This window comes from Cotesia glomerata, linkage group LG2, assembly GCF_020080835.1.
Source record: "Cotesia glomerata isolate CgM1 linkage group LG2, MPM_Cglom_v2.3, whole genome shotgun sequence".
In the NCBI taxonomy this organism is placed as follows: domain Eukaryota; kingdom Metazoa; phylum Arthropoda; class Insecta; order Hymenoptera; family Braconidae; genus Cotesia; species Cotesia glomerata.
In genome coordinates, this window is record NC_058159.1 from 15,185,999 (window position 1) to 15,204,936 (window position 18,938).

Here is an 18,938-nt window from a genome sequence, read left to right on the forward strand (position 1 = left end):
TCGATTCGTTTGTGAGGTATCCTGACCAAAATATTTGGGAAAAAGTGTTTTTTTTTCTTACATAACTCCGACATTTATCCCTGGATCGTTTTTGATTCAACGATACGATTTTTAGAGCTTAAAAAAATCACTTCAATTGCCGCCAATAACGTCAAAATCGGTTGACTGGTTCGAGTGATATTTAATTTTAAAAAATTAAAAAAAGTATTTTTTAACACATCTTTGAAATTTCACGTCCGACTGTTTGGTTGGTGATAAATAGTATTTTTGTTCTAGAAAGACTACATAGAATGCCTTTAATTTTTTTTAAATAGGTTAATTCATTTGTGAGATATCGTTATCTAAAAAAATCTAAAAAATTGTTTTATTTTTATACATTTTTATTGGCTTCACCTATCGATTCTAAAAACTGATCGATTTTTAAGCTTGGAAACCCACATTGATCGCCGTTAACACAATTGAAATTGGTTGATTAGTTTGAGAGATACCGTTGTCGAAATAATTCAAAAAACGCGTTTGTTTTAAATCACTCCGATATTTTTTACCTGATTTCTTATTGCTTTTGGCGTGAAATGTGGAGCGCTTAAGTATGAAGTTAGCGGAAAGTTGCAGTGATGGCTTTTAGGGTCTACTGTTATCCTAATTTTTTATACGGAATACATAAAAAAATTCTAAGTACAAAACAAGTAAGAAACTTATTGAGTTTTTTGGGGGGCCCGTTTTACCCTACTTTTCTCAATTTTTTCATTTCGATGTACACAAAAAAATTAATACCATAAACTCAGTAAAAGGCCAAAAAAAGTAAAACGAGCTGAAAAACTTATATTATAAAAATTTCCTGAAGGTGGCCCATTTTGCCCCACATTTTCTATTTTTTTTTTTTTTTTTAATGAACAGAGCAAATTGAGGTCAAATACTTGGCAAGGGAATTAAAAAAAGTAAAACCAGAGAAAAACACTAAAGATATCAACATTTTTTTCTTAAGGGGCCCATTTTGCACCCCCTTCCCCTACAATAAATTTTTATATGTGATCAAGATTTTTAGATACTTTAGGGAAGCAGCGCCACCTACTTCAACTGAGATAAAAATTTTCTCACCTTGAGAAAATTATTCTCTTAAATATTTGATACCCACTTTATATGATCTTTGCGTGCAATTATATATATTGAATGAAAAAAAATGATTCAATATTCTTTGATCCTCTCATTTGACATGCTGATCAATAAAAATATTAATGAAAATTTACTTCTATCGAGATATTTAATTTTTTGGAGCAAGAGAGAAATTTTCTCAAGACAAGAAAATTGACTTCTACCAAGAACTAAATTTTTTTTAGCATGAGTCTGAATTTTCTGAAAACAACAACATTTTCTTGACTTAAATAAATTTTTTTGGATCAAGATACATACTTCTTAAAGCAAGAGAACTAATTTTGTTGGAATAAATGAAATTTCTTGTGTCAAAAAAAAAATTTTTTTTTCACTCAAGAAAATAATTAGAAAGAAAAATATTTTCTTGGCTCAAGTGAACCTTTTTTTCTGTGTACAATGAACTTCAAGCGCAAAAAATAACCATTACTTATTACTAATTCAGTTTGAAAATCTACTCAAAATCTTTAGCCGATTATAAGATATATTCCGATATTATTCTTTACATTTTCTATCACTTTCGTCTGGTGACACACGAAAAGTAAAAAAAAAAAAGGGAGAGTTAAGGTAGTTAGGGACTTGAAGACATATTTCGAGAAAATCATGAAATTTTTTTTTATCGAACGATAAATATATTAATAATTCATCACCAAAATTTCAGTATGAAAAATAGTATATTACACACCGAGGGAAGTAAAGTAAGAAATCTCTCAGATCACATGTAATTGTTGGCCCAGGCGAAGCCGAGGTCAACAAACATGTGATCTGAGACATTTCTTACTTTACTTTCATAGGTATGTAATAGGGTGTTTCAAAAAAAGACGAATTTGTTTTTTTTTCTTTTGGTGTCTAAAAATTGATAGTATACCTAAAAACAAAAATTTTGGCGCCCATGTGAGCTCTTAATATCAATAGTAAGATTTGCCTGTATCCATTTCTTTATTTTCCATTTAAATAACACGGGAAAAATTTTTTTTAATTTTTTAATTTTTATTACTTTGGAACGGTTCATCGTAACAACAATCTGAAAAATGATATTTGTAGGAAATTTTACGCTCTACAAAAAACGTCTGGAGACCAAAGTTCCTCAGATTAACGGCTTCAAAGATATCCGCGGTCAAAGATAACACTAATAAAAAATTTCAAATATTTTCCAATAAAACTACAAAAAAAATATCATATGCTATATTTTTATTATTTTTTATGTTAAATTACTTCAATTCCGTTAACCTGAGACTGTAAACTTTTTTTTTTTTACTAATTAATTCAATACTTAACTCACGAAATGCACTAATATATAAATATAAACGTTAAAAATATCTTATAAATGATTTTTTGGTCTGTTTTATAACAAATTTATTTTTTTCTTTACTAAATATTAAGAAATTTAATTGAACAATTAATTGTTTATAACAAAAAACTATATTTACAACTTGTTACAACAATTTTTCAACTTGAAAATATTACAGTTTTATAAAATTACTTTTATTGCAATTAGGATATTGTTTTCTATGTTCTGTCACTACTTGCAACAAATATTGAAGCTGTTCTTCATCTTTCGTTAAGCATCGATTATACTGCTCTATCAATGCCACGCCGCGTTCTGCTACATCATTCACAACTTGAAGTTTCCCGAAATACTCCAAGTTTTCTAAGAAATTCGGATTCTGAGGCCACAAAGTAACATCCTCATCAATGAACTCATACGACAAATCAAACGATTCAAATATATTAATCGATCTCATAGACACAAATTGACTAAGATCTTTATTTAATAATGACTCTAAATTTTTCTTATCTATTATAAAGCGATTTGTTATAGTTTCATTGGCTTTACAGTTTTTAAGAGCATGAACTATTCTTTTTTTTGTTCCAATTGAAACATTTTTATCAAAGAGAGATAAAACAGACAGCTCGTTGTTTAAATACCATAAGTGATCGGTTAATTTTTGTGAGCATGTCTGTGAAAGACTATTATTAAATCTTTCATATGAAATTAATTCTTTAATCAAAGTTAAATCATTATTAGGTGCTGTTATAGCACACGGCGCAGTGAACCAAGCTTTTAAATAGAATATTATGATAAATAAACAAAGTTCTCGTAATCCAGCTATTTCCGATTTAGTAAGATGAAATTCATTTCTGAATAAAATTTCAGAAATTTCATTTGATCAAGTTTTATAGTAGATTTAATTGATTTAATGTATTTACAGAATTTTCATATTATTTTGAATAATATGCAATGATGAGTGTTTTGTGAGTTTGTGTAATAAGGAACTTTACATTTTCCTCTTACAAAAATTTATAAATTTTATAAAATATAAAATAAATTTGTTATAAGAAAGACCAAAAAATCATTTATGTGACATTTTTAACGTTTATATTTATATATTAGTGCATTTCGTGAGTTAAGTATTGAATTAATTAGTAAAAAAAAAAGTTTACAGTCTCAGGTTAACGGAATTAAAGTAATTTAACATAAAAAATAATAAAAATATAGCATGTGATATTTTTTTTGTAATTTTATTGGAAAATATTTGAAATTTTTTATTAGTGTTATCTTTGACCGCGGATATCTTTGAAGCCGTTAATCTGAGGAACTTTGGTCTTCAAACGTTTTTTATAGAGCGTAAAATTTCCTACAAATATCATTTTTCAGATTGTTGTTACGATAAACCGTTCCAAAGTAATAAAAATTAAAAAATTAAAAAAAATTTTTCCCGTGTTATTTAAATGGAAAATAAAGAAATGGATACAGGCAAATCTTACTATTGATATTAAGAGCTCACATGGGCACCAAAATTTTTGTTTTTAGGTATACTATCAATTTTTAGACACCAAAAGAAAAAAAAAAAATCGTCTTTTTTTGAAACACCCTAGTATGTAATATACTACTTTAAAAAGTATAACAAAAGAAAGTACTTGAAAAAACCCAAATTGTCGGATGTTTGCCAAAAAACGAATTTAACTGTCTGTTGAAGGATTCGACGGAATTGTTGGTCTTCCTTACGGCATTAAACAGTGACCATTCAGTTGGCGGTCGACGAATCAGCCATTGCTTAATGAAATAATCGATTAATTTCTCAAGGCGAAGAAATACATTGTCATCTTCTGAATTTAATACATTAAGTATAATATTCTCGAAAGCCTGAGGTATCAATTCAGCCGGTAAGTATGGCAAAGCCATTAGCTTTCTCAAAACATCTTCAACAGCAGCGTCAGTGTCCGTTCGAGCGTTTGTGTTTTTTTTACTGAGTCTTTTGATTGCTCCTCTTTTAACCGCATTCTTCGTAAGGGCCTGCAATTAAATAGAATTAATAGGGGAGAAGGGGGTCGATTGAACCAAAAAAAGTTTAGTAATTTTTTACTATTCGAATGTAGGTAGTACTACCGTTACCACAAGTGTCGAATCCCAAAACCTAACTTTATTTGATTACCGTAGTAGATTTCCCTATACTAAATTACGTTGAAGAAAGAGAGACAGACATAAATTTTGAATGTTTTTTATTAATAAATATTCTCATATTCTTGGAAACCATACTGATTGTTACTAAATATGTTCTAGATGTTATTTCCTCTCGTTGTCTTCATTTTTATAAGAATCTGAACTCCACTTTTGTGAAATAAAATAAAGTCTGTGATTCTCCATAAGGATCAATGATAAAAGCAAAAATATGTAGATATTAATATCTTTTTTTCAGGACTTGCTCGGCTTCCAAAAATTTTAGTGCTTAATTATGATATTATAAAGTACCAAACTGTCAGATTTCATTAAATTCTGAACGTCAATTTTAAAACCGGTAGTACTACCTTAAAACTAAATAATAATTTTTTATTTTCCCGCTAAGAAAATTGAAAATTTTTAAAAATCGGGAAGTTATTGGTTCTACCTCGTTGTTCGAAAATCATCGAGTTTTCAACGGAAGTTGACGTTTTGAGGTCCTAGGAAGCCTGCCCGAATGTTTCCGCGGTGATGTCCGTATGAAAAAAATTTAACTTGAATCAAGAAAATAATTTTGAAAAATTTAACTTTCTTGATTTGAGTAAAAAAATTCTCAAACTTAGAAATATTTTTTCAGTGTATGCTTACATATATGTCTACCTATATGTGAGCATGTATCTCTGCATATATGTCAGCATCTACGTGAAAAATATATGTTGAAATATTTTTTTTTTTAGTAAATATATGCGGCATAAACATTATATATGCGACATATATTTTTGACATATATATTTGTCCATGCGGGTATGCCAGGACTTGATGTTGGTGCCAGGACTAGGTGTTGGTGCCTGGGTATGTCGGACTCAGAAGTCAGTATTATTTTGCAACAATTACCGACTAAACATCCTCCTCTCTCCTTTCGCCATAGATGTTACAGGGAACACTGGATCGGGACCGCATTAGCATTACTTCGATCCAGTCCATGTTGTGTCTCACGACACCTACTTCTTATTACTACTGGTTTCTAATCCCTATCTTCGATTTTTTCTTTTAAACGGCGCTGCGCGTAGGCTGCGACAGCTGACCAGTTTTCTTCTTTTTTGATCATGCAGGTTACCAAGCTCTTAGGGAAGAGCGTTGTGCCTATTGTTTATTCGGTGCTGATTTTGTCGTCCTTCCACCGATCACACTCGAAAAACGTGTGCTCGGCGTTGTCAATTTTGTCTGGGTAGTATTTGACCGTTGGTGTGCTGTGCAAACCCATCTTGAAAAGATAGGCATTGAACTGCCCATGTCCCGTCAATAGCTGGGTCAGGAAGAAGTCCGTATCCCCGTGCTTTCGAGAAAGCCAGACGTTGATGTTTGGGATCAGACGCGCTGTCCATCTGCCCGTCTCTCCCAAAGTCCATCAGTACTACCACTCTTGCTGTGTTTCCGTTTTTATCCTCGTTCTTGTCTCCTTCATGTTTTCGTCACTGATTTTAGTGTCATAGAGTCTTGCTCTCTCGAACGCTAGTAAGCCGATGGGCGCAGCTCCCGCAATGACCAATACAGCCGCTTTGGAAACCGTGCGGTAGGCGCAGGCAACTCTGAGTGCGCCTCGCCGCTGCACTGCTGCCATTTTCTTCCGGTAGGTTTTTTGCTTTAATATGTGTCTGCCCATGTTTCTGCTCCATAAAGCAGTACCGAATGGACTGCTTCCAGAAGGAGCCTCCTCTTTTTAGTTCTTGGTCCCATGGTGTTGGTCATAATTCGTGCTAGGCTAGACACAGTCTTGCTGGCTTTCTTGCATGCACTGTCGAGGTGATCGCGGAAAGATAGTTTCTCGTCTATCATTTCCCCCAGATAGCGCAGGGCCGTTGTTGACGTTAGTATTGTTCCTCCCATGTCCACAGCAAATGGTTTTGGGAAGCATTTTTGACGAGTCAGAACGACCATCTCGATTTTGTGCTTGGCGAGTTTCAGGTGGTGTTTATTGAGCCAAGTCTCGACGGCATCAATAGTTTCTCGAACTAGCAGTTCAGCCTCTTCTACGCTGTGCACCACTATAGTGGCCGCAACGTCGTCTGTAAAGCCCGTTAGCTCTATTTGCTTTGATAACGGAATCTTAAGAAGCTCGTCATAGTCCACGTTAAATGAGATTTTGACATCTTGTGTGTGTGTGTGTGTGTGTGTGTGTGTGTGTGTGTGTGTGTGTGTGTGTGTGTGTGTTTTTTTATAAAGAGGTACGAAAAAGATCTTCAAAAGGCACCGGTATCGTTAACTCTGCCGCCCACCTTCCGGCAGATATCGATAGTCGGTAGTGTGGAGATTTTTACCCACTAAAAAAAACATTCCTCTTCCCCTCTCCCCTAGATGGTACGGGGAGGACTGGATTGGAACCGCGTTAGCATTACTTCAATCCAGTCGTGCTGCGTCTCACGACGCCTACTCCTGGCTACTGGTCCCTTTCTGCGATTTTGTCTTTCAGGAGGTGCTGTGCATAAACTGCAACAGCTGACCAGTTTTCCTCTTGTTTGATCATATAGGTCACCAGGCTTGAGGGGGAGAGCCTGGTGCCTATGATCTCTTCAGTGTTTCTTCTGTAGTCCTTCCATCGAGCACACTCGAAGAATGTGTGTTCGGAGTCGTCGATTTTATCCGGGCAGCATTTGCACGTTGGTGTGCTGTGCAAACCCATCTTGAAAAGATAGGCATTGAACTGCCCATGTCCCGTCAATAGCTGGGTCAGGAAAAAGTCCGTATCCCCGTGCTTCCGAGAGAGCCAGACGTTGATGTTTGGGATCAGGCGCGCCGTCCATCTGCCCGTCTCTCCCGATGTCCATCGGTCCTGCCACTCTTGCTGCGTTTCCGCCTTTATCCTCGTTCTTGCGTCCTTCATGTTATCATCACTGTCTTTAGCGTCATAGAGTTTTGCTCTTTCGAACGCTAATAGGTCGATGGGCGCGGCTCCTGCAATGACCAATACAGCCGCTTCGGAAACTGTGCGGTAGGCGCAGGCAACCCTGAGAGCGCCTCGCCGCTGTACTGCTGTGATCTTTCGCCGGTAGGTCTTCTGCTTTAATATGTCTGCCCATATCTCCGCTCCATAAAGCAGTACCGAGTGGACTGCTTTTAGAAGAACTCTTCTCTTTTTTGTTCTTGGTCCCATGGTGTTGGTCATAATTCGTGCTAGGCTAGACACAGTCTTGCTGGCTTTCTTGCATGCACTGTCGAGGTGTTCACGGAAAGATAGTTTCTCGTCTTTCATTACCCCTAGATACCGCAGGGCCCTTGTTGACGTCAGCGTTGTTCCTCCCATGTCCATAGCGAATGGTTTTGGAAACCATTTTTGACGGGTCAAAACGACCATCTCGGTTTTCTGTTTGGCGAGTTTCAGGTGATGCTTATCGAGCCAAGTCTCGACGGTGTCGATGGTTTCCCGAACTAGCAGTTCGGCCTCTTCCACGCTGTCCGCCACTATAGTGGCTGCAACGTCGTCTGCAAAGCCTGTTAGCTCTACTTGCTCTGACAACGGGATTTCAAGAAGCTCGTCGTAGTCTGCGTTCCATAGATCGGGCCCTATTATTGAGCCTATCGGCACGCCAGCCGTTATGGCGTATTCTTGTGGGCCTTCAGTAGTTTCCACTATTAGCTTTCTATCGTCAAGGTAGTTGTCGACTAGTGCCAGATTTTCTGGCTCCGCGTCAAACTTGTGCTCCAGAGCGTCTAAAATGTCTCCCCAATTTGCGCTGTTAAATGCGTTTTTGACATCTAGCGTGAGGAGAAGACATACTTTACGAGCTTTGAGGCTACCAGACCATGCTTGTGTTGCTGTCTTTATGACTTTCTTGATCGCTCCGACTGTCGAATGACCTTTCCGGAAGCCATGCTGGTTGGTGGCAAAACCTCCAGCACGGTCGATGTCGTCGCGAAGTCTCCCTTGTATGAGCTTCTCGAGCAGTTTTCCAGCAATGTCTAGCATACAGAGTGGTCTAAACGACGAAGGTGTTATGGGGGTTCCCTTACCTTTGTCTAAGAGAACCAATCTCTGCCGTTTCCAGACCGCGGAAAAGGTGCCAGTTGCCAAGCATGCGTTGTAGGTGTTCAGGAGTAAGTCTGGGTATTCCAGGGCTATAATCTTGATCACCGATGCCGGGATGCCATCAGGTCCAGGTGCCTTTCCTGTTTTGAGTGACTTGGCCGCGTCTTGTAGTTCCTTAGTTGTGAAGGGCGTTACTTCGTTGTTTTTAGTGTAGTGTTTCTTCTCCCGCGGCGGGTGTTTGGGGAAAAGCTCCGCTACGATGCTATCCATTAAGGCTGGAGACTTCGGCGCCTCTGGTGAAGCCTTTCCAAGTCGTTTGGCGACAATTTGGTAGGCATTACCCCAGATGTCATTGTCGAGATCGTTGCAGATCTCTTTCCACAACTTTGCTTTACTTGCTTTGATGGCTCGATTTAGCATCTTTTTGGCCTGCTTGTACTCTTGTGAATACAATTCCTGGCTTGGGGAGCGTTTGGCGGCTCTCGTTGCGCGGCGACGTAGTTGATGGCACATTTTGCGAAGTTCCGCTATGTGTGTTGACCACCAGTACGCCGGCCTGCGAAAACTCCGGTTTTTCAACCGCGGCATAGAGGCGTCACATGCGGCGGAAATCTCCTTCATCGTATTTAGTACTGTCCTTTCTGTCTCGCTGCAAGTATCCGGAGTCGGGTTGTTCTGAAGGGTAGACCAGCTCCGTGCAAGTGAAGCTCGCAGTGCCTCTGGATCAAGCTTCCTGACATTCCACTTTCGCTTAGAAAGGTCGTGTTGTGGTACCGGAGCAGATGCCAATCCAACGTTAAATGTCACGAACTGGTGATCACTGCCACTGTATTTTTCGGATACTGTCCAGTTTTCAATCATGTTGGCAATTTTTGGAGTCGCCAACGAAATGTCGAGGATGGACTCTTGGTACCCCGGTCTTCTGAAAGTCGTGGTGCTCCCAGTATTTAGCACTATGAGGTCGAGTCTAGCCACGACGTCAGCGACCTCGTTGCCTCTGGTGTCGGAGAAATCAGCGCCCCATTCAGCCGATTTAGCATTGAAGTCACCAGCTACGATAACTTCGCCGTCGAACTTAGTGACCGCATCTTCTATATTTGCGAGTTTCTGTCGGAACACACTAATCCCTTCGTTAGGTGAGAGATAGACGCTCATGAAGTAGGTTGTGGGGGTTTGAATCCAGACAAAACCTGCTCCACCTCCGCTGTTGTTGACGGTAACGTTCTTTGTGTTCACAATCCAAATTGCTGCCGTGCCCGTTTCGTCTGCGAACCATGTTTTACCTTCGATGTTTAGATATTGCTCGCAGATAAAGCAGACGTCAATTTTATCTTCGAAAACACGCTGGCGCAGCAGGTTTTGCGCCAAGGCGCACCTATTCAGGTTGCCTTGTAGTATGCGTGTCATTTCTGACCTTTCATGGCTTCTGCAAGTGCTTTGCGGAATGCCTTACACGCTCCAGTGCCAGAAATATGGCATAGACTATCCTGGGCATCTTTTTCCGAAGCACAAAGGAAGCATTTTAACTCCTCCGTGCAGTTTACGGCCTTGTGGTTCTCTCCGCCACATTTGTAGCAGCACCTGCTTCTGTCTGGTCCCGCACACTGACGTGTTTGGTGTCCATAACCAAGACATTTAAAACAACGTGTTACTTTTACTACTGGGCGTATACGACAGTTCACCAAACCGATCCGTATACGGGCCTTGTCAAGGGCCTTAATCGCATTGGGCTCGTCTAGTTCGCAGAAGGCTGCCCGATTACCTCGTGGTGTGGGTTTTGTCAAATTTACCCGTTTGACCTCCAGGTTGTCAGTGAATTCACGTTTGAGTGCTTCACGGACTTCGCTCTCGGTAGAGATTTCATCTAAGTCGAGGATCTCGATCGTTGTTGTTGGTGTTAGCGTCTTGACTGTGCCGATGTTTGCAGTGGCTGCCCTTACTGCATCGGTGAATGCCTTGCTGTCTTTGGACTTTCGAGCCATTTCAAGGAGAACGCCTCCGTGTTTCGTCTTTTTAATAGACCTTATGTCTACGCCCGTCTCGACAGGGCTTACCTTGGCCTTGATTTCCTTCAGGAGATCGGCGTATGTTCGCCCTTCAGCTGGTTGGACTAGGACAGCTTTAGTTCTTGTCTTCTTCCTCCTTGATTTCTTGGAGCCACCGCTGTTTGGCTGGTCTTGGGCTGTAGCAGTTTGAGTCACTGGCTCCTGTTCTTTCTTTTTCTTGTTTTGCCGAGTCACTTTGGTCCAGGTATCATCCCGGGCTGTCTTTTTCTGTGCTGGCTTGTCAATATCTGAGGAAGGGCTGGGCGTGGACAGCGGCCTCTTCTTGTTGCCATCTCCTTGCTGTGGTAATTTCTTAGGAGTGGTCAGAGGTGGCTGTGATTTTTTGTTCAGACTCGGAGATGTTTGAGTCGTTGACGCCGACTCCGTTGGTGATTTGTTGGCCAGCCTATATGCCGTACTAATAGACGAAACCAATTTTCTGATCTCATGGTGGAGATTCTTTTTGTCTTTTATGAAGTCGGCTAACTCATCAATCTTGTTGCCGAGCCTCTCCATTGGTGACTGTTGGCCGGTGACGGTCGGTAGAGAGTTCATTCTTCCTCGGTGGGTTTGATTAGTGGCAGGAGCAAAAGGTCCTCCACTTTTTGAAGGAATGTTGCTCAGCTGTCCGTTCTCTGCCATCTGGGCTGATTTCGTACTCCCTGTAACCTTGCTAGCATTACTAGACAGCAGAGCCATGGGGTCTACTCCACTGTTCAAACGGTCGCTTGATAACGACAAGTTTAGGCCCGTTTGCACGCCTTCTCTCGCCGGCACTGAGGTATCCATCCTCTGTACTGTAAACGATGTTTGAAAATCTTCTGACATTTCCATATCATCTTTTGCTAGGTTTTGGTCCACCCCGAGTATTCTGTTTCCTCGGTACCCGACGCATCTGACGTGCAGATATGCCGGGCATTCCCCTATCCGCCACCTGAGGAGGCGCCCGATGCGGGACCCAGCAAGCCCGACACGGGGTGTGTGTGTGTGTGTGTGTGTGTGTGTGTGTGTGTGTGTGTGTGTGTGTGTGTGTGTGTGTGTGTGTGTGTGTGTGTGTGTGTGTGTGTGTGTGTGTGTGGCTGTAAACCTCTTATAACTTTTGAACGGCTCGACCGATTTCATCGCGGTTGGTGCCATTCGAAAGGGCTTGACCAAATTTACAATTAGATTTTGAATATAATTTGGACCGATTCGAACTGGTAGAATTTGAGAAATCTAAAAAAAACTACAAAAAAAATGATTTTTTCAGAATTTCTATTTAATTTTCACCGTAATTACATATAAAGGACATTTAAAAGTATGTATATTTAATGATTAAAAGATATAGTGAGAAAAATCATTTTTTACGGGTCCTCCTTAAATCCACGGAAACATGTTTCTATGAAAAAAATTTTTCATTTACTCAAAAATGACAATGTCTTAAAATTTATTACAAAAGGGTCTATTTTTTCCGGAACTATTTTTCGAGATTTTCCAGAACATAGTAGAAGTTTACTGCTATCATCAGTGGTGGCGTTAATGCTCATTGATAAAATTACTGATATATTCATTAAAAATAATGGAGTTCTCATAATATAACAACAGAGACTAAGTTCCAAATAACTCGTCTGACAAATACATTGGATCATAGACAAAAACAAGAAATTTCTTGGAAAAAATCTTAAATAAAACCTCAGCTACAGTAGATTAAATACCGACGATAGTGTATAATAACAGGGAAGAGTACACTCCTGTACTCTCTTCCACATATTTAATTGTAATAATCTCGACGCATTTAAGCAAAATTAAAACAATGGCATCTAGTCTTTAGCCGATTTAGGCAACCTTACCATATCTGCCCATAAAGTGCAAAACTATATTATAGTATTTAGGAGATCTGCTAGATATATAACATCAAACAAAGAGAGTAAACAACGAAAAATTAGTGATAGCGACATTTCAACTTAGCTCAGAAAAACAAATAAAAATACAAATTGAACACTCGTTAAATACTTAAACTATCATCAAATGTCTAGCAAAATGCTACAAACACCTAGATACACAGATTTCCAAGGCGAGAAATGCGTACAGATCTCTGAGAAGACCACTCTATTATCGATTTCACAGATCAAGAGAAAAAATTATTATATCAATTACTGTAAAGGTCGCTAGTAATATACGCTGCTTCAATGAACTGGAATGTAAGAGCTACACAGATCTCAAACGACTCTAAAGTAAAAAATTTTTTTCCTAACAAATGCGAATGAAGCTACCACCAAAACAAAACATTTGCTTAGTATGACAGTTAAAAAGTTCTGCAGTAGATCATCTAAAAGTTGGACTCAATATTTCCTCAATAATCGTGAATATGTATGTATCTACAGTATAATTCATACATATTTTTCGATAAAAAATCACATCTAAGTTTCCAGATACATGCTGACACGAACGGTTTTGAATTGCTACGAAAAGTAATCAAAAATTTCTCAGTTAAAATTCTCAATAGTCATAGCGGGAAGTTAAAAAAATATTATTTAAGCAATTATGACAAACACTATTGCACAAAGTTGAAAATCTGTTTGAAAAAAGTAAGAAAGAAAAACATGTCGTACTTGCATAAAATGGAACAAACAGGGTACAATTGTTGATGTGGGTATAATATCTTTGAGGGCATTACGACTCGCCAGCTCAAAATCTAAATGTATGGTGGGATCCAGCTCCTTTATGCTTGGAAACGTCGTGCATAAAAAATCAAAAATTTTTTTGTATGCTGTCGTAGATTTTGATGTCATAAGAGCATACATAAACGGTATTGCCTGTAGTGAAAGAATACATTTATAGTAATTATGATAATCGTTTAGTTTTTCAGTCACCTTTTTTTGTAGTACAACACTGAAAAAAAAAATCGGTAGAGGCAACCGATTAAAATCGGTAGAGATTACCGATTTTTTTTCGGTAGCAGCTACCGGTAGCAGTTACCGATAAAAAGTTAGATATTATTAATGAAAATTTGTAAAAATATTGATTGATGGAATTTTCGATGATAAAAATTTTATCAGAAGCGTACTCAAATCGAAGGTCTCGCTGTGCGTAACATCAGGATGAGCTTATATTTTAAGAAATGTCAATAATTAGAAAATAACTTTGTATTTTGTCCACTGATGATATTTTTAACGATATAAGCTTTTTTGTTATTAATAAAGGATTTTATATATACGATATTACTCATATTTATGAAATATATAAAATATATAAAAAATTAATGTGAGTATTCACATGAAAGGTCTCGATAAGTGTAATACCAGAATGAGCTTTTATCGTTAAAAATATAATTACTGGACAAAATACGTCGGTTCGTAATTATTAACATTTTTTTAAGTATAAACTCATCGTGATGTTACTCTTATTGAGACCTTTCATTTGAGTATGCACATGATTTTTTTCATACATTTCATATGTATGATATTTTTCAAATTTGTAAAATATATAAAATATAAAAAAAATTCATGTGGGTATTGAAATGAAAGGTCTCGATGAGTGTAACATTGGCATGAGCTTATATCTTTAAAAATGTTAATATTTCACAAGATAAATATTTCTTAATTATCAACATTTTTACACGTTTTTTATTAGCTTCACCTGTATGTTTGTATGTTTGTATGTTTGTAACCCACTTCTTTGGGCGCGATTTTGACCTACTTTAAACGGCCAGATTTCGTTCAAACTTTGTAGATTTATCGAGGACCGGCGACAATACACTAATTTGATAAAATTATTCAATTTTTCAATTTGCAAAATATGATTTTTCTTAATTTATATAATTTTCATCTATAGCGATAAGATAAGAAACTTAATTTTAATTTTTTATAATTTTTCTCTACAGTCGATAAGACAGGACTTGATGTTAATTTTAATTTCCAATAATTATCTTTAGCCGATTTCTGTAATATTGACAAATTTTCGAATACTAAGGAGAATTTTAATTCCACAAAACAAATAATAGTTTTAAAAAACTAAAAAATCACGCTTTTATAAATAAACCAAACTAAAAAGTAAAAAATAAATAATAGTTTAAAAAAACTTAAAACACGCTTTTTATAGAAATCCAAACTAAAAAATAGAAAATAAATTTAAATTTAGAATATTGTTAGAAATTTCAATAAATATAAATTAATAATAGTGTAAATAAAAAAAAAATTTATTTTATTTTCAAAAAGCGTGGGGTGTTTTTTAAGATATTATCAAAATAATAATCACTCTACTCATATCTGTCGATAAAATATTTATAACTATTGACACCATGCTCTCCACGCTTTTTTGAAAAAAAAATAATTTTTTTTTATTTACACTATTATTAATTTATATTTATTGAAATTTTTAACAATATTCTTAATTTAAATTTATTAAAATTTATTTTCTATTATTTTTTAGTTTGAATTTCTATAAAAAGCGTGTTTTAAGTTTTTTTAAACTATTATTTATTTAAGATATAAGCTCATCCCGATGTTACACTCATCAAGAGCTTTCATTTGAATACCCACATGCATTTCTGATATATTTTTCATATATACATATACATAATATATATAAACATATGAAAAATTCATGTGGGTACTCAAATCAAAAGTCTCGATGAGTGTAACATCGGGATGAGCTTATATCTTAAAATATGTCAATAGTTCACAAGATACACGGTCATTGCTTAATTAATGACGTTTTTGAAGATATAAGCAAATGTTGATGTTACACTCATCAATAGCTTTCAGGGACGGGGACACTTTGCCAAAAAATATATAGCCAACGTGAAATTTAAGTTGGTACCACAAGAAACTAAAGGAAAAATGTAAAGGGGCTCACACACATGTTAATAAATTAAAGTGCTGCTCCCTATTTACGACTAAGAACATTTTAATAGTTTGAATTCATTGTGAATTCAACCAATATATTCAGATAAAGCAGATTTGTTCAAATAGTGCAACATGAATACAATAGATGGCGGTTATATGTGCATTATTGAAAAAAATATTAATATTCTGGCTAGTCTCCGGGTCCAGATGATAGTCGTATATAAAAAAAAAAAAATAAGCAAGCATTCGTACGGTACGTGGCGTGTACTCCATTACATGAGCTGATAAAAATGCGTTATTAATGACAATTTTTCCAAGTGTAATACTGTATTATATGATTATTTCATAATTATCGAAGGTTAAAAATTAAATTAAATGCAATCCTTAAAAAATAAATGATTACTTATTAAATTAATCACTTAATAATAATTGGTGCAAGCAATATAATGTTAATAAAAATGTGAATAGTGGTTTTTATAACATTGAATTTTAAAAAGATATTTGCACATCTTCTTTCTTATTTTTTTGATTTGCTCATGCAAAAAATATTCAATATAGTGCTCAGTGTGTTAACTAGTTTCATAATTATGAATATTTCTGGAAAATTTATTGTAAACCAATTAGAAATTCATTATTTTAAGAATATTAGAAAGTGAGTACTAATTAAAAGATCTGTTTGTAATTATATCGGTTATGTACACTCACTAATAAGATTTATATTTTTATTATTATTTTTTTTTTTTTTTTCATGGCATGATCGTCGCGACAGTGAATTTTTGGAGCATTCAAAGTGGTGTCAGCAATTTTTTTTTCTCTCCATTTTAAAAATGTTTTTTTAATCAATTTTCTTGACATTGTTAAAATTTATTTTTCTGATAAATTAATGTATTAAATATTATGAATCTATTTCGTTATGTCGTGTAAAAATATAAAAATTTGCTCTTTTTCTTTTGCTTATCATGAAACTTTTTTAAATAGTGTTAATATTATTTTTCGATTATGTTTGACTTTGATTGATTTCGTGTATTTTGATTGAATCATAAATAAAATAATTTGATTCTTCTAACTAATTCGTTAATGCTTTTGATAACTCAACCTTCCTAAATTTAATAATAGTAAAATTGTGCAAAATATTTTACCATGTAAAATTAAAAAGAAAATAGTGTAAAAGCTCTGATTTAAATTCTAAATAATAATGAATAAATTATCCATATTTTTTGCATGCAAAATGGGTGATCATTTTAAGGTTCTATCATTTTAAGGTTTGCAATGGTTTTTGACGTTAAGGCTACTAACTCTTATTTAAAATTTTTCGTCTTTGCAAATTTTAAGAATATCCTTTATTTTCCGCAACAGTTTTGTTATAAAAATTTCACCTCGCATGCTTTAGTTACGTTCATGTACTTTTTTTTAGTTATACACTAAAATGTAGTATAAAGACATGGACATGTCAAATTACATATCTACCCAGAAAAATTATAAACTACATCAGTGAAAACTTAAACAATTCCATTTGAAAAATAATAATTATTAAAAATCGCTCCAATTGTTTGGGTATTTTCATAATTATTGGAGTCCTAAATTAATTATTTAATCAATCAATCAACCGACAGTAAAGACTGTACAAGGTTATGTTTTAGCAATTGTTTTTAATTGCGACGAGATATTAGAAAAGTAAAAATATATTTATTTTTTTATTAGTAACTTCATAATAATTATATTTCACAATTAACCTAAAAAAAAAAACTTCCCGTTGTTAAAACCATGCCTGTAGTAATTTTCTAATATATTTAATGAATATATTTGGCGGGAGAGTTTAAAATTAAAATTTTTAATTTTTATTATTACAAAAAATTTTATAATATTTGTTATATTTTTATAACGGTTGGAGTTTTAGTTAATTATTCAATTTATCAATCAATACCCATGTGTGTCTATACCCAAGTTAAAGCAACTTTATATATATTTCTGTGGAATGCTCCGCGAAAAACCGACTATTTTTTTTTTTTTTTTTTTTTTATTATTAATAACTTTATAATATTTATACTCCTGCAAGGATCGTAAAATCACCCTTCTATTGTTTATAGCTTTGCCTGCAATAATTTTTTCATCTTTCTGGATTTTAACTTTTGGCGGGAAACTCTCAAATTTGAATTTTTTAATTTTATTGTTAAAAAATATGTTATAATTTTATTTTAGATATTTATAGCTACTAAAGTTTGCAATTGATAGTCCAATTTATCGAACAATACTCATAGTTATACTTTGCCGCGACTTTTTATATTGATACAAGTGCTTCGAGAATAATGATTAATTTTTAATTATTATTAGTAATTTTATAATAATTATATATTGTAGCAATGACCTCAGAACGACTTATTACTTGTTTATAACATTGCCTGCAATTATTAAATTATTTATTTAATTTCAACTTTTGGCGGGAAAGTCTGAAATTTTAAATTTCAATATTCGTTATTAAAAAAAATAATAAAATTTTTATTAAATTTTTATAACGATTGGAGTTTTTAGGTGATTATTCAATTTATCAATCAATACCCATGTGTGTCCATACCCAAGTTTCAGCAACTTTATATATATTTCTGTGGAATGCTCCGCGAAAAAACGACTATTTTTTTTTTTTTTTTTTATTATTAATAAATTTATAATATTTATACTCCTGCAAGGTTCGTAAAATCACCCTTTCACTGTTTATAGCTTTGCCTGCGATAATTTTTTCATCTTTCTAAATTTTAAATTTTGGCGGGAAACTCTCAAATTTGAATTTTTTAATTTTATTGTTAAAAGAAATGTGATACGGAATATCTAGTATTGTGACGCGTAATTGACACGTAAAATCAATATAAAAAGAATTATTTTTTGTTGACATTCACGGCTACAAGATCTCTGAGATACAAAAAATGGTGAAAAAACAATTAGGAAAACGGTTGACCCTGAAGGCCATTTCTGCAACTTCCCGCTAATTCCATACCTAAGTATTTAAAATTGCATTTATGACGTTTTTGAGCTCTTCGAGCTCAAAAAGATAGCTTTCCTATGCTTTTGAGCTCTTCAAGCTCAAAAATCTTATCAAAGTTCGATAAGACACGATTTTTTTAATTTTCTAATTGCTACAACTTTCGGATGAATCAATCGATTCCCACGCGGTTGGCGGCAATTGATGTAGTTTTTTGAGCTCTATAAAAAATTCAGAACAAAAAAATTGATCCGATTAAACATTTCGGAGTTATCACAAAAAAAACATTTTTTTCTATACTTTTCGACAACGATATCTCACGAACGCATCAACCGATTTTGACGCTCTAGGTGGCGATCGATGCAAGTTTTCAAGGTTATTAGCTGATTATTTTTTTAAGTCGATTGGTTAAGCCAATTCGGAGATACTATAAAAAAATGAAAAAAAAAAAAAAAAAACCTTTTTCATCACTTTTTTT

The 18,938-nt window shown here is 34.9% G+C and overlaps 2 protein-coding genes across 6 annotated transcripts in view; one reads left to right on the plus strand and one right to left on the minus strand.

Moving 5' to 3' along the window:
* Positions 1-15,759, minus strand: part of LOC123258958 — a 31,393-nt gene extending 15,634 nt beyond the window's left edge. The window contains exons 1-3 of the mRNA XM_044719216.1: positions 15,739-15,759; positions 13,252-13,455; positions 4,072-4,447 (exon numbers count right to left, since the gene is read on the minus strand). Coding sequence (XP_044575151.1) covers positions 4,072-4,447; positions 13,252-13,455; positions 15,739-15,759 — 601 coding nt within the window. The remainder of the gene's footprint in view (positions 1-4,071; positions 4,448-13,251; positions 13,456-15,738) is intronic.
* A 214-nt stretch (positions 15,760-15,973) lies between these two features.
* LOC123258757 overlaps positions 15,974-18,938 on the plus strand; it is a 30,351-nt gene continuing 27,386 nt past the window's right edge. For all 5 annotated transcript variants that reach the window (XM_044718963.1, XM_044718962.1, XR_006508136.1 and 2 more), the window contains exon 1: positions 15,974-16,138. In XM_044718963.1, the coding sequence (XP_044574898.1) occupies positions 16,023-16,138 (116 nt within the window). In that variant the 5' untranslated portion in view covers positions 15,974-16,022. The remainder of the gene's footprint in view (positions 16,139-18,938) is intronic.